The 14,599-nt window shown below is 38.0% G+C and overlaps 1 protein-coding gene across 1 annotated transcript in view; it reads left to right on the forward strand.

Annotated features, from left to right (window-relative positions):
• MALRD1 (MAM and LDL receptor class A domain containing 1) overlaps positions 1 to 14,599 on the forward strand; it is a 283,169-nt gene that overhangs the window by 222,324 nt on the left and 46,246 nt on the right. Inside the window, exons 33-35 of the mRNA XM_075746327.1 lie at positions 1,175 to 1,450; positions 8,674 to 8,799; positions 10,738 to 10,804. Of these exons, the coding sequence (XP_075602442.1) occupies positions 1,175 to 1,450; positions 8,674 to 8,799; positions 10,738 to 10,804 (469 nt within the window). The remainder of the gene's footprint in view (positions 1 to 1,174; positions 1,451 to 8,673; positions 8,800 to 10,737; positions 10,805 to 14,599) is intronic.

Consider the following 14,599-nt stretch of genomic DNA (forward strand, 5'->3'; position numbering starts at 1 on the left):
GTCAGAGAGCGATGCTTGCATCATTTCAAAAGGCAAGCTAAAACCCACCCATGAACTTCTGCACTTGATCTGCTCTGCTTCAGCCCAAGTCAACAGCAAAACAGACCAACTCCTCCTGTCTTTTACAGGGGTGGTGACATTAATTTGCCTTTCCTTATCTCTAACAATCAGAATATTATTTTCTTTACTCACCTGCTGCAAATTGACCTAGAATAGATTAAATATATAGAGTTAAATTCTGGAGATTTTTCTATTTTCCGTGCACGTAAAATAAAAATTATAGGACTCCATCACATTGCACCCATGAGAGACATTTGGTGCAAAGAACACAGCATCAGCATAACCGGCTTCTTAGAATTCAGTTTCCACGAATAGTTCTGATGCTTCTACTGGTAAAATTCAGTTGCAATGATTTCCGTAGGAAGAAAGAGTGACTTGAGTGTCAGAGACAAATTTATTTGTATAAGTGGTCACAGAAAGTTTTTTCCAGTATTTTTTCCAGAAATGTAAGTAAGCATGGGATATTTCTTCTTTTGTCAGCTGTCTGAATTATTTAACGTCTGAAATTTTAAAATGCAATTTTTTCCAGTTGTACCCTGGAAATTTTATCTAGTACTTTCTTTGATTTAATTCTCTATCACATCAGACTAAGTTACAGAATCAGAGTGATAATAAACTATGTCAGTAAAAATCTTTGTTGTTATTTTATGAAAGTCTTTTTCTTACTCTGCTGAGGGTTCAGACCTTACCATGTATAATAGCTTTCCATGAAATGAGTTCCTTGTAGATCCAGACTTACATAGTCTTTCTTTGATTTTTGTTCACCCATTCAATATACAAGTAGAGGAAGAATATAACTTCAGGGCTGTCAAGAATATTTTTTAACCCTTTCCTGAAATAAAAAATTCACTGATACTTTGGTATTAACCCTCTACATGTACATGGCACAAGCAACAATAGGATCAAAAAAAAACACTGAAAATGAGAAAGTGTTTTTGATAGTGTGTTCTGTACTTGGGAGCTGTGGTTTTATACAAGTTGGTGGGGGGTTTTGTTTGGTTTTTTTTTTTTTTATTTTAGATGCCTTTGCAGCAGTCCCTATGTACATCTTAAAGGCAGTATAGATGACCTGAAAGAAGAGAATCAATAAATATTCTTTTTTTTTTTCTTGTAGGTTCAGCTGATCCACACCCTCCAACTTGCAGTAGTGACCAGTTCACATGTGCGTATGTGCAGCAGTGTTTGCCCCTCGCTGCAAAATGCAATGGGGCTGCAGATTGCGTGGATGGAAGTGATGAAATGAACTGCCCCACAGAGACGCCTGCCACCACGTCTCCAGGCTCCTGCAAGCAAACAGAGTTCCTGTGTCCTTCCAAAGGCTGTATCCCATCCCTCCTGAAATGTGATGGTGTGCCTGACTGCCACCTTAATGAAGATGAAGTTGGCTGCCGTAAGTTATTGTCACTGCTATAGTTAAGGCCATGCTAACTTACTTTCCTAAAACAGTGATGTGAAAAAAAGCAACAATATAATGAAATATAGTTTAAAATTCACTATTCCCTCATCAAGAAAAAATATGATTTCTGTCACGTAGAATGTGTTACCTGGAGAGATACTCTACATTTGCAAATAGTTCTGCTTATGCATTCTTATTCCCTGGGTATCAACTTTGATAAATGCTTAAAATCATTTGTATTGTATTTCTGTTAATAATTGGAAGCATTTCCAATTTTTCCATAGATCAGTCAGCTGCATTTGCATTGCCTCATCTCTGATTACAGTATGACAAATAGAGATTGCAGTTGTCTAAGTCAGTAACGTTCAAGGCAATCCTGATCTTTCAAGGATTTTGAAATCAAGTCTGTTCATGCAGTAGCAGCAATCTCTGCCCTGATCGAGGAAAAGGGTTCACAAGAAAAATGCAAGGACAACAGGCTTTGAACTCTGTAACTGCCATCAGATACTACGAAGTTTCAGATAGTCACAAAAGTGAGTGTCTGCCCATTTCAATATATTTCATTATTGACAGATGAACCGAGACCAAATGTTTCATTCCAGGAAGGTCAAAATAATTATCTACATAGAACAAAAAAGAGGCTTTTATATATATTAAAACATTTCTTCCTAAACTTTCCATTCTGCTAAAGTTTTTTAATATTTTATTATTCATCCTTATCATAACCAAAACAATTAGTAAAATACCAGTTTCCAGTGGGCTAGAAGTTCAAGTTCTTTAGCAATTTGTATCAAAACTACTGAACATACATGCAGGCCATTGCACATGCCATTTCTTTTACAAAATGTCTCTATAAAACCTGCATGAGCTTTGCAGACTCTCTGTGCATGCCTTTCTAGGCACTTTTGTTTAGAAGTGGACTCTGTGGGTTTGTTGCAAAAGGCATGATTTGGGGGATATCTCTTACCTTAAATTCTGGATGCCCCTAAGTTCAAATAAATCTCTCTTAAATCTTCATTCAGTCCTGCCTCCTCATTTGTCCTCTATCAGAGACCTATCTGCTGTACCCAAGTACATGTACATCCCAACCCAAGACCACAGCAGCTAATGTGTTCTTCTAAAATCCCAAAATCCTAGGCCATAAGATCTCCACAGGTATCAGTATTCCCCGAACAACTGAGATATTGTTCCAGTGCCTTTGACTTCTAAGCAATGCCCAGGGAATGATGGGAAATGAAGTCCTGGTCTATTCAAAGAACAAAAATTCTCCATAGATATTGCACGCCTTGGGATTCTGAGTTGGATGGAAACTTAGTCATATCTGCAATCACATTGTTACTCTAAAATTCAGTTTTGACTATATAAACATATAAATTTTTACAATACAAGGTAGGAATACAGAGGCAGCAACTCATGTTTCTTCTCTGAAGAAGATACTGGTTGCAGGGCAAAGCAAAAGGTAAGTGGTTAGTGGTAGTCTGGAATGGAATCAGTGGAAAGCTGATTACTGCCACAGTTCATTCTCCCATCAAAATGCGTATGCCATGACAGTGCAGCATTTCATCTCTAGCTCTCTAGTTTTAACATGTGAAATGCCATGTAAGTTTGTCAACAGAAAATTCAGAGAGGGGAAAAAGTGACTGTCTCAAAAGTTTTGTTTATTTTACTGAAATATTTGCATAATCTATAAAATTGATTGCTGTGCTAGTAACTCCAGCCTCTGTGTACTATAACAACAACACAGACTGGGAGCAGAGGGTTTTTTGACAGATTTTACAATGAAATTGAAATTTTATTCTAAGTAGCTATGGACACAGTGTAGGATTTAAAAAGCAAGTTTTGTGGGGTTTGTTTATTTCTTTGTTTTCCTTTGGTGCAGATCAAGTCTTCCTGCTGATTTTAGAAAATCTCAGTTTAGGAATTAATGGCACCTTCCATTTTGTGTGCACCATGTCCCTTAGCAGTTTTGGTCGTTTATGTATAACAATAGATGGTCAAAAATGTTCTGGCTTCTGAATTCAGGAATTCATCAGAAAAAGTTTTCTTCTGGGATGAAGACCAGTTGTCAAAATGCATCTTGCAGAGATTAAGTATAAAACCCAAAAGAAGGCCAGGACAAAGAAAAACAAACAAAAAAAATGCATTAGTCAGATCTCTGCTACAACCACAGTTTCTACCACAGAAATGTTTTTGTGCATGACTTCTTAGAGATTTATGCAGACAGAATTTCCCGTAGAGTTCACTCAGCATTTAGGTTGTACAGTATTATTTTAATACTGCTTTATACCTACTAATGTGCTGAATTTTATTACTTGCTGCTTTTAACAAGAAAATCTTGGAATTGTTTTCCATTCATAGATGTTTTACCTGGCCAGCCCTCTTCTCGCTGTCAATTTTAGTGAGGGGTACTTTATCTTATCTATTTAATCTAATTTTTTAATTTCCTTTTAAATTGCCTGATTACAATGGTAAAGATGTAAAGCAAATATATTAGCACCAATGGGGTATATACATTACTTTTCCATAGGCCCCAACTCTATCTGACTGAAGTGCTAACAGCAATGAATAAAAAATGATTTCTCAGTTTTCTGTAGCGCACTAAAATGTATCTGTTGTGGTCCTGGTAAATTCAAAATAGCTATTAAATATTAAAAATAATATATTTTCAAAGGGATTGTGATATTTTTATAATTTCTATAGATTTAATTTTGTCTCAGAAAATGAAATATAGGCAAAAAGATAATATTTTCATTTTTGTGTCTTCACTGTTGTTAATGCCTCCATTTAATATCTTTATCCCAAAAACACCTGAAGACCTCTCATGAAAGTAAATAACTAGTTGGGGAAATTTGAGGCTACTTGTAGCTTACTGTGCTAACAGTAAGCGATATTAATTGTAGTTTCAATGCAATAAGAGAAATAACATTGTTTTTTAAATATCCTTTTAACATTCTTTACCTTGGCACCAATAACTTAGTGTCGTCCTTTCTGTCTTAAATGCTGAATCTGTGCAAAGTATTCAGCAGTTAGATCGATTGCTATGACTCTTGCCTCTGTAAGCGGCATAAAATCTCAGTGCAATAAGCTTGATCAAGGTAAAGGGACATGTCAAAATCACTTTGATGATCAACAGATATAAATGGACCAAAAATAATTAGAAATTCTTATGTTTTATCCTCAGGTATGAGTCCAACAGCCAGCCCAGGGCTAGGGGAAATAATAGAGGCCTAAATGAGACTTTCTTTTCTTACCACAACCCTCAATGCAAGTCAGAGTTCAGGAAATGAATCTCCGTATTAGTCATGACATGTATGACAAGCCACAAGCAGTACTCTATATCCACATAGTTTACAGCATCCTCAAAAAAGACGCACAGGAAAAAAAGGTCTTAAGCACATAAGAAGAATATGTTTTATGTCAAATTTCCAACCTTTTTTCTGTTGAAGTTCTAGTCTGAACATGTAATTATGTAATTATGTTTACAGACTGGGTATTTGTGTGCAAATTACCACTTATAAAACTGGTTCAAAAACCATTGGGACATCATCCCAAATTGCAAAGGGTGTCCAGGATTTGGATCTGATTGCAAACAAAATAAGTATTGGTTAGGAAAGTGCAGCAGAGGGCATGACACTGTCAGTTACTTTTGGGAAAGCTGAAGATTATAAAAGATAGATGGTAGGATATATTACAAGTGTGGAGTGATGCTGACATCTTGGTTTTTTTTCAGCCTGCCACAACCTGTTCAGCCAGACTGAGTGATCAGGGGAATGGAGAGCAGAAAAGGAATCACAGAATCATAGAATGATTTGGGTTGGAAGGGACCTTAAAGATCATCTAGTTCCAACCCCCCTGCCATGGGCAGGGACACCCTCCACTAGACCAGGTTGCCCAAAGCCTCATCCAACCTGGTCTTAAACACTTCAAGGGAGGGGGCATCCACAACCTCTCTGGGCAACCTGTTCCAGTCCCTCACCACCCTCACAGTGAAGAATTTCTTTCTAACATCTAATCTAAATCGACCCTCCTTCAGCTTGAACCCACTACCCCTTGTCCTGTCACTACACTCCCTGATAAACAGTCCCTCACCATCTTTCCTGTAGGCCCCTTCAGGTACTGGAAGGCTGCTCTAAGGTCTCCCCAGAGCCTTCTCTTCTCCAGGCTGAACAACCCCAACTCTCTCAGCCTGTCCTCATAGGAGAGGTGCTCCAGCCCTCTGATCAGCTTCATGGCCCTCCTCTGGACTCTCTCCAACAGGTCCATGTCTTTCTTGTACTGGGGCCCCCAGGACCTTGCACTTGACCTTGTTGAACTTTGCATGGGCCCACCTCTCAAAACTGTCAAGGTCCCTCTGGATGGCATCCCTTCCTTCCAGTGTGTTGCCACACCACACAGCTTGGTGCCATCAGCAAACTTGCTGAGGGTGCACTTGATCCTATTGTCCATGTCGCCGACAAAGGTGTTAAACAGTGTCGGTCGGTTCTTCACCGACCCCTGAAGAGTGCCACTCATCACTGTTCTCCACTTGGACACATTGAGCCATTGACCACAACTCTGTGAATATGACCATCCAGCCAATTGCTTATCCACCGAGTCGTCCATCCATTGAATCCACATGTCTCCAATTTAGACACAAAGATGTCATGCGGGACAGTGTCAAATGCCTTGCACAAGTCCAGGTAGATGATGTCAGCTGCCCTTCCCTTATCCACCAACGCTGTCACCCCATCATAGAAGGTCACCAAATCTGTCAGGCATGATTTGCCCTTAGTGAAGCCACGTTGGCTGTCACCAATCACCTCCTTATTTTCCATGTGCCTAAGCATGGTCTCCAGGAGGGTCTGCTCCATAATCTTGCCAGGCACCGAGGTAAGACTGACCGGCCTGTAGTTCCCTGGGTCTTCCTTTTTACCCTTCTTAAAAATGGGGGTTATGTTCCCCCTCTTCCAGTCGGCGGGAACTTCGCCAGACTGCCAGGACTTCTCAAATATGATGGTGAGTGGCCAGGCCATTTCATCCGCCAGTTGCCTCAAGACCCGCGGATGCAACTCATCAGGTCCCATGGACTTGTGCACCTTCAGGTTCCTTAGATATTCTCGAACCTGATCTTCTCCTACAGTGGGCAGTTCTGCCTTCTCCCAGTCTCTGCCTTCTGTGACCTGGACAGTGTGGCTCAAGGATTTGCCAGTGAAGACTGAGGCAAAGTAGTCATTGAGTACCTCAGCCTTCTCCATATCCTGGGTAACCAGGTCACCTGTTTCATTCCAGAGGGGACCCACATTTTCCCTTGTCCTCCTTTTATCACTAACATACCTATAGAAGCTTTTCTTGTTGTCCTTGACATCTCTGGCCAGACTAATTTCTATCAGGGCTTTGGCTTTCCTAACCTGATCCCTGGCTGCTCGGACAGTTTCTCTGTATTCCTCCCACGCTACCTGCCCTTGCTTCCACTCTCTGTAGGCTTCCTTTTTTTTGTTTGACTTTGCCCAGGAGCTCCTTGTTCATCCACGGGGGCCTCTTGGTGTTTTTGCTTGACTTTCTCTTTGTTGGGATGCATCGCTTCTGAGCTTGGAGGAGGTGACCCTTGAATACTAACCAGCTCTCTTGGGCCCCTCTTCCTTCCAGGGCTTTGTCCCATGGTATTCTACCAAGCAGATCCCTGAAGAGGCCAAAGTCTGCTCTCCTGAAGTCCAGGGTAGTGAGCTTGCTGTGCGCCCTCCTCGCTGCCCTGAGGATCTTGAATTCCACTATTTCATGGTCACTGCAGCCAAGGCTGCCCTTGAGCTTGACATCCCCTATCAGGCCCTCCTTATTGGTGAGAGTAAGGTCCAGCATGGCACCTCTCCTCATGGGCACGTCTATCACTCAAAGGAGAAAGTTATCATCAACACATTCCAGGAACTTCCTGGATTGCTTGTGCATTGCATTGTCCCTCCAACAGATGTCAGGGTGCTTGAAGTCCCCTATAAGGACAAGGGCTTGTGAACATGAGGCTGCTCCTATCTGCTTATAGAGGCCTTCATCTGCTCAGTCCCCCTGGTCAGGTGGCCTGTAGCAGACCCCCACTATGATGTCCCCTGCCCCAGCACTCCCTTTAATCCTGACCCATAGGCTCTCAGTTTGCTCCTCAACCATCCCCAGGTGGAGCTCCATGCACTCCAGTTGGTCATTGACATAGAGGGCAACACTCCCTCCTCATCTGCCCTGCCTGTCCTTCCTAAAGAGCCTGTATATCTAAGGGTAGAAGAGATATATCTTACAGCAGCCTGGCCATCCAATCTGGGAGTACAGTGCTGTGTACACTGGCTCTTGAACCCAGGAGTAGGAAAGCATTATGAAATTTAGATAGAGCAGTGGGGTATTTTTAATATTCTTAGGTTGTTGCTCTCACTTTAAACTCTCAAGCTAATGTGAATGTATCTCACTCCAATGGAGTCAGAAGAGTTCCCTCTGATTTGCGTCAGTGTATTGGTGACAGAGTTCAGTTTAAATTAGCTAAACAAAAACCTTAAAAGCCAATAGTTCAAGGCAGCATAAGAGAATGTTGTGTGAGACAAAATGACATAATGTTGTTATACTCTACAGGACTCTGCAGACCATCAGGTATATCATGTAGATCAGTGACTCAGGAATAATTCAGTACCTGAAGGCTTATGTGATTCCAGTAAGATCTCCCCCTCCTAATTCTACTGGACAAACACAGAAAATATAACTGAATACTCAAGAATGAAAAAGATGTGCAAGTTTAGATTTTTCAATATAGTATTTCTCTATTTTTCATATGTTAACAATCTCTTAGTATCTGGTTTCTTGTAATAGAAGTTAACTATACAATGTCTTTTTTTTTTTTTTTTAATTATTCCATCATTTTAAAACTAGGTTATGAATAAGACTTAATTATGTTTTGTGATATCTTTTTATGGGTTTTCATTGGGGTTTTGCATCTTAGCCTGTCAACATTTTAAGTAAATACACCCTGCTCTCCTTCACAAATATAATATGGGAAAATCCAACTTCTGTAACATCTGTGGTCTGTGTTTGTTTACTTATTTATCTACTCAATTGTAAAGTTGTATGTCTTTGAAGATGAAAGCTTGTAGAGGTCACACAGACCCAAGTTTATACACTATAGTACAAATCAAGTATTCTGGTAGATTTTTAACAGTGAGAAAAAGAAACATAGCTGATAATAACTGTCCTGTTACTTTTTGTTTCAGCCATTAAAGATTGTTTCAATGGTTCTTTGCTATGTGCATCAACTAATCAATGTATAACAATCTCCCAGCGTTGTGATGGCATTGCAGACTGCATTGATTTCAGCCTTGATGAGTCCAGCTGTTCAGGTACTTAGTTTTGCATAAAAATATGATTTGAAAGAAAAAAGTACAGTAATTTCCTACTGAATCTTCAGGCAGTCCTCAAACTTGACTGAATTCCCTCTGCAAAAACTTAATCAAATTGCATCAGGCATGAATTTTCCTGATGAAAGTATGACACAGATAAAATGGTGAGAAAAAGATGGAGAATAATATGCTTAGTTAATGTCTTAGTTAAGTCTCTGTAGTATACTAATTAAGGCACTATCTTGATTTTAGCCAATTGAATAACTCACATTTCTGAGTTAATAGGATTTTTTGTTTGGGGTTTTTTAAGTGTAACAGAAATCCAGGTTGGAAAATAAAACAAGATATATAACATTTGTTTTAGCACAGTGCATTTCCCACAATATTCAGGTTTGATTTGCAATAGGAAAATGATGGAGAAAGGTAGGAATAGAACAATAGTACACATCTAGCCTGAATCATATTTTTATTAACAAAAACTAGCAGAAACATAGACGATAATATAAATAATTAGATTTAGATTCAAAGCATCCCATTCAGTGACACAAAGCTACTGCAGTTCTACCCCAAGCCAGTTACGAACTCTGGGCCAGTTCTGCGATACCAGTATTCCCCCCGACTTTGGCGAAGTTGCATTAGCTGAGAATTTAACTCTCTGGTTTTATAATTTATTATAAGTTATGTATTAATGTTCACAATATATAGCATGTATTGTCATAATATAATTCATTATAGTATTTTAAATGTTTATTAACATACTAAAATTTTTACATTCACTTCTTGGTAGGAGGCATCAACTTGTTTCTCTAGGAGTGAAATTTGCCCACCAGTATTGTGTTCATTATGTACATTTGTTAAACTTTTTTTTTTTTTAAATGTGAGAGATGAGGTCATATTTAACATTAAATATTACCAATTTTACAATGCAGAGAGAATAGCTACTTGGTAAATTTGATTTATAAGTAGTATTTTAAATTAAAAGAAATATATTCAGAAATTAATTCAATAGAATTGAACATAAGATAATATAGAATATAAGAAGAATATAGAACATAAACTAATAGACTTGCATGACAGTAAATTACAAGTCTTCCACTATTTTGTCAGAAAGCAGATCTTTTAAGTAATTTACTTTCCAAAATTTATTCTTAAAACTGGAGGTATACACACCAAATAGCACTGTTTATATGCTTCAGCAAACAATTTTATGTGGCATATATCCAAAATTCTTTAGGTCTAATTTGTATTTTACCAGTTCTTTTCTTACTAAAGAAGATTGAGGGGGTTCATTTTTGATTTTGAGTTTTTCTTGCTGTAGGGATGTAAAACTAAACTTCAGTAAAACTAAATGTTATGATGTGGAAATCCATGTTAAGGGATGTCAAAAGTTGATAACAGTATATCACTGACATCCCCCTCTATTTAAACACCTTTACTCTTTTCAAGACTGATTTCTCTAGTTCTTATGGGAATGTGATTCTAAGTGTTAAAATTCTGGACATCTTTAATAAGAAGACTGGTGACACAGCAGTAAGTGTCTGTTCATCACCTCTATATAAAAGCTATTAATAATAAAGTAGACAGGTACTAATTAAAAAGTTCAGTTCTTTTGGCTTTTATTTTATCCATCCTATTTGTTTGAAAATTGAATAAGTAGCAAAAACTCCATTTCTGGAATCAAAGGAAACTCTGACTTGACAAAAATTATAAGCCTGTTCAAGTGGAGCACCAAGATTTCTATAAGCTTCATTGACTGCAATGTATTTATGACTTGATGCTTGTATCACCAAATCACGGTCTAAAGGAAGAGTTTTTGGAAGGGCTAAGCACCCAAAATGACAGGTGTGAATATTCCGCCATTTTGAAAATCAGGCAACGACAAATATAATAATGAGGGGGAGTAAAATTAAATTATAATTTTTACTTTTGTGTTTGCAGTTTGTCCTGAAGAATACTGCAAAAATGGAGGAAGATGCATCATCAAAGATGACATTCCACTATGCCAGTAAGTTTCATTGAGGATTGATTTGTGCCTGAAGTTGGGAAAAGGTGCTGTTGAAAGAGCTGTTTTGTTCCCCAGGGACTGAAATGATGTTTAATAGAATTGTATTTTTAAAAGTGTCTGTATGTCTACACTATTTTTATTTACAGTTGTTGAGTTTTGAGAAGAATATTATTTATCAGATAAAATTTTCTGTAACTTTCATCTATTATTACATGAGACAACTGGTTGGCTTGACATTTTAAGTTTTCTGTGTCTCCTGTTTCACATCAACATTAACAACACATGCTCCTATGGAAAATGATGCTTTATATGCAGCAGGTGTTGTGTAACTCAGACAAGATTTACAGCAGGCCATGTTCTCATCTTTACCTGAACTTGTGGTGTATTTATGTTATAATGTTATTTTTTGCATATTTTTGGACAAAGAAGGTAATGTTTTTTCCACTTATGCCAAACAAAAGGTTAAACGTACGCTTGGTTTTTCAGGAAATACTCTATGCTGAAAAAAAAAAATATGTATGCAATTCCAATGTGGACTGTGCAAGTCATTAGAAAGTGTCTCAGGCTATCTGAAGGGATCAGTTTACACAAGATATCACTCTGTTTCCCACTGGAAAATTACAGGAGACTTTTTAAAGTGCAAAGAAAGAAATGCTATACATTACTATATTTTTGTCCTTCATGTACTTCAGTGGATCTTGCCAAAGAGTTTGCCAAATTACTAAAGAAGTGACTGTTTTATCAGAATATCTATCTTAGTAAAGACCAGACGTTAGTGTTTGTCTCCTAGTCTCTAGGAAACTCACATTAATAAGATGGCTGACAAAATTTCAGTTATTGCAGAATTTGTGTCTTTCAAGACAGGTTTATCCTTCACTGGTTGAAGAAATGTGATAACATACTCAGAAAATGCAGGCATTTTCATATAGAGTACTTTGATTTAGCTCTCAGAAAACACTGTTAATTGCCTGCAGATTTCCCAAAGAATCTCCTCTGTTGTAGAATAGAGAATGGTCTCTGTAAGAAGCTTGGAATTTCATTAAGCTGGCTGTTTCAAAACTTCCTGGGACACAGAAAGAGAGAAAGGGGACAAAAAACATAGGGGAAGTTTGCAGATGAAATGGAATGGATAGCCAGCAGAAAATAAAGTGATTGGGAATAGCCAGGGAGTTTATAATTGGTAGATTAAACCATTGATCAACAAGAAAATTGCTTGTAGGGACAAGGCACTGGGGGAGTAATTGAGACTTTAAGGATACAAGAGAATTATAACAACTGAATGTATGTTAGGACTTGCAAATGAAAGGAAATCAAATTAGCAGGTGTTCTTTATCCATAGAAATAAAAGACAGTTGGAATAGTAAAATAGTAAATAAGATACTTTCCCTCAGCATTCAGTAAGAAACATGATATTGAATTCTGATGCAATGCATAGGTAATTGGAGCAAAGGCACAGAAATTAAAATGACCTGATAGGCTAGCATAACTCCAGGAGCTGTGTGTCCTTGTGCTGGGGAAATAGGTTATCTCTGTTCAAGAATACTAGAAAAATAGTGCATGTTCCAATAGTGGAAGGCTTTCTGAAAACTCTGCCGGTAAGGGATGTGACTGGAGAATAGCAAATGGAGAAAAAAAAGGAAAGGAATAGCCAGATCAACAGTCCGATATCAATGCCATGCAAGGCTTTATAGTATTTTGAAGGAATTACTTATACATATAATAACAGGGGAATTAGCCATTTCTAAGATAAGCTTCTGCATGATATTTGACAATCCCACATGTCAGCATCATGGAAAGAAAGAAAGGAATAAAAATGTACCTTAAACAGCAAAAAATGTAGAAGTATCCCAATTTTCCTAGGGAAAAAAAGATGAAAACCCTAGAAATTAACATGGAGAAGATACTATTTTTTTACCTGTTTGTTTTCAGTTCTTAGAGTATATTTCCTGAAAAAGGGATGATAGATTTGGGTGGAGATATCTTCTTTGCTTGAGAGCAACTGCTCTTCCAGACTGCAGGGTAGGTCAGGAGAAAAAGCAGAGTGTGTAAGAGTGCAGGAAGCCTGTAGGACAGCAAGGAGACCCCTGAAAAGAGCAGAATATGGATACTGCCTTGTCACAGAAGTGGCAGAGAAGGAGAGTCTTCCTAGATACCCAGAGGTAGTTGTGTGTCAATTACAGTGACCCTAAAAGTCATGGAGTTTGACTAATTCTCTTCAATGACACAATGGGCAAGTGGGAAAATTTCTTAATATATCTTTTTATTTCTACTTTTTCTTACACGATTAATACTGATCTTCCTCTGCTAAGATGCTTGTGTTCTAGTTTCTAAAATAAAACCTGACTCCGGAGTTCAAAAATCTCTTTGACCTTCTCTGAGAAGCTTGGTTTAGCAAAAAAAAAGTCTGGGAAATTCTCAAAACTTCAGGTGATTCAAGGTTCCATCATGTTCCTATAAAAACTGAAATTGCTGCTCATCTTACTTTAGTTTGAGGTATATTGATAGAAAATAATCCAGTCTCTGGGAAACACTTTTGTTGGTGATAAGGGATGGGATTTTCAGTGTTTTAAATGCAATTTGGTTGAAGTGGTTTACTGTGTGGACTCCCCCATGTAGTTTAATGTCAGCATCAGAACAGAGTGAATTTGCAGTAGCTGCTTAAGCTAGTAAAATTGCAAGTTGAGAGTAGATTTCATACATTTAGTATTTATCAAGTTTCTGTCATGCTGTATATTTTTATGTGTGCACTATTGTTGCTTAGATATATAAAATGAATACTTAGGATGTCAACCTTTCTTTTAGTAGTATGTAACTAAGAGGGTTCAGTAGAAGGTGGAAAGTGCGCTCTCACATTCCTCCACGAAGAGATATCTGTAGACCAGGTGGAAAAGAAAACAGTGGATACAGGTCTGGATAAAGTTTCCATATATACTAGAGTGGGTAACAGGGTTGATATATCAGGTTGCCATCATTTCTGTTCACACTACTAAAACCAGCTTTTCCTAGCTGGTGATAACAAATGTAGTAACATCAGTAAGAGGCCACAGTATTTGAGAATGCAACTATTGATATGGTGGTGGATCTTCTTAGCAAGAGTTTGTGAGTAAATGCAGAGCAACGGTGCTTTACAGGTGATGGCTAGTGCACTTGAAAGAAACACAGCTTGGTGGCTGTCCTGATCTGGTCTGGTATTTGACTTCTGAGTTAGGTTTGAGAGCCATTTGCGTTTGCTTCTCCTAATTGGTCAGGAAGGTACTTGGGGCGCATATCAAATATGTTTACCTTGTTATCACTGCTTCTTGGGTATCCTCTTTGGCTGCCAGACTAGATGGAGCTTTAGTCTGAAATACCACAGCCACTCTCATTTCACAAAATGTTATTCCTATTTGTCCTGACTGACTTCCCTTCTGTCGTGAATGTGCAGTCAAGTGGCTAGTGCTGGCAATCAGCACGTGCAACTCATGATGATTTGAGCAATAATGGCTAGAATATTTGCAATTTCAATAGTCTGATTTCAAAATTATTCCTTTAATTGTACTTTCCTCAATTGTTTGTCCAGTGTTTTTTTGTGTTTATTTTACTTTTTCTAAAGTGATACCACAGACCTCTGGAAACATGAAAAAAGGGATATTGATGAGAACAAGCAAGCTGGGAAAAGTGTGTTTGTAACAGACTGAAGTGTAAGGGTGAGGCTGCAAAGATTGTATTAATTAGTGCTGAAAGACAAACGCTGAGAACAGAAAAATAATATTTTACTAGACTGTTAATACATAATTTTAACTCTCATACTAGCTA

Source organism: Balearica regulorum, chromosome 2 (assembly GCF_011004875.1).
Source record: "Balearica regulorum gibbericeps isolate bBalReg1 chromosome 2, bBalReg1.pri, whole genome shotgun sequence".
Lineage (NCBI taxonomy): Eukaryota > Metazoa > Chordata > Aves > Gruiformes > Gruidae > Balearica > Balearica regulorum.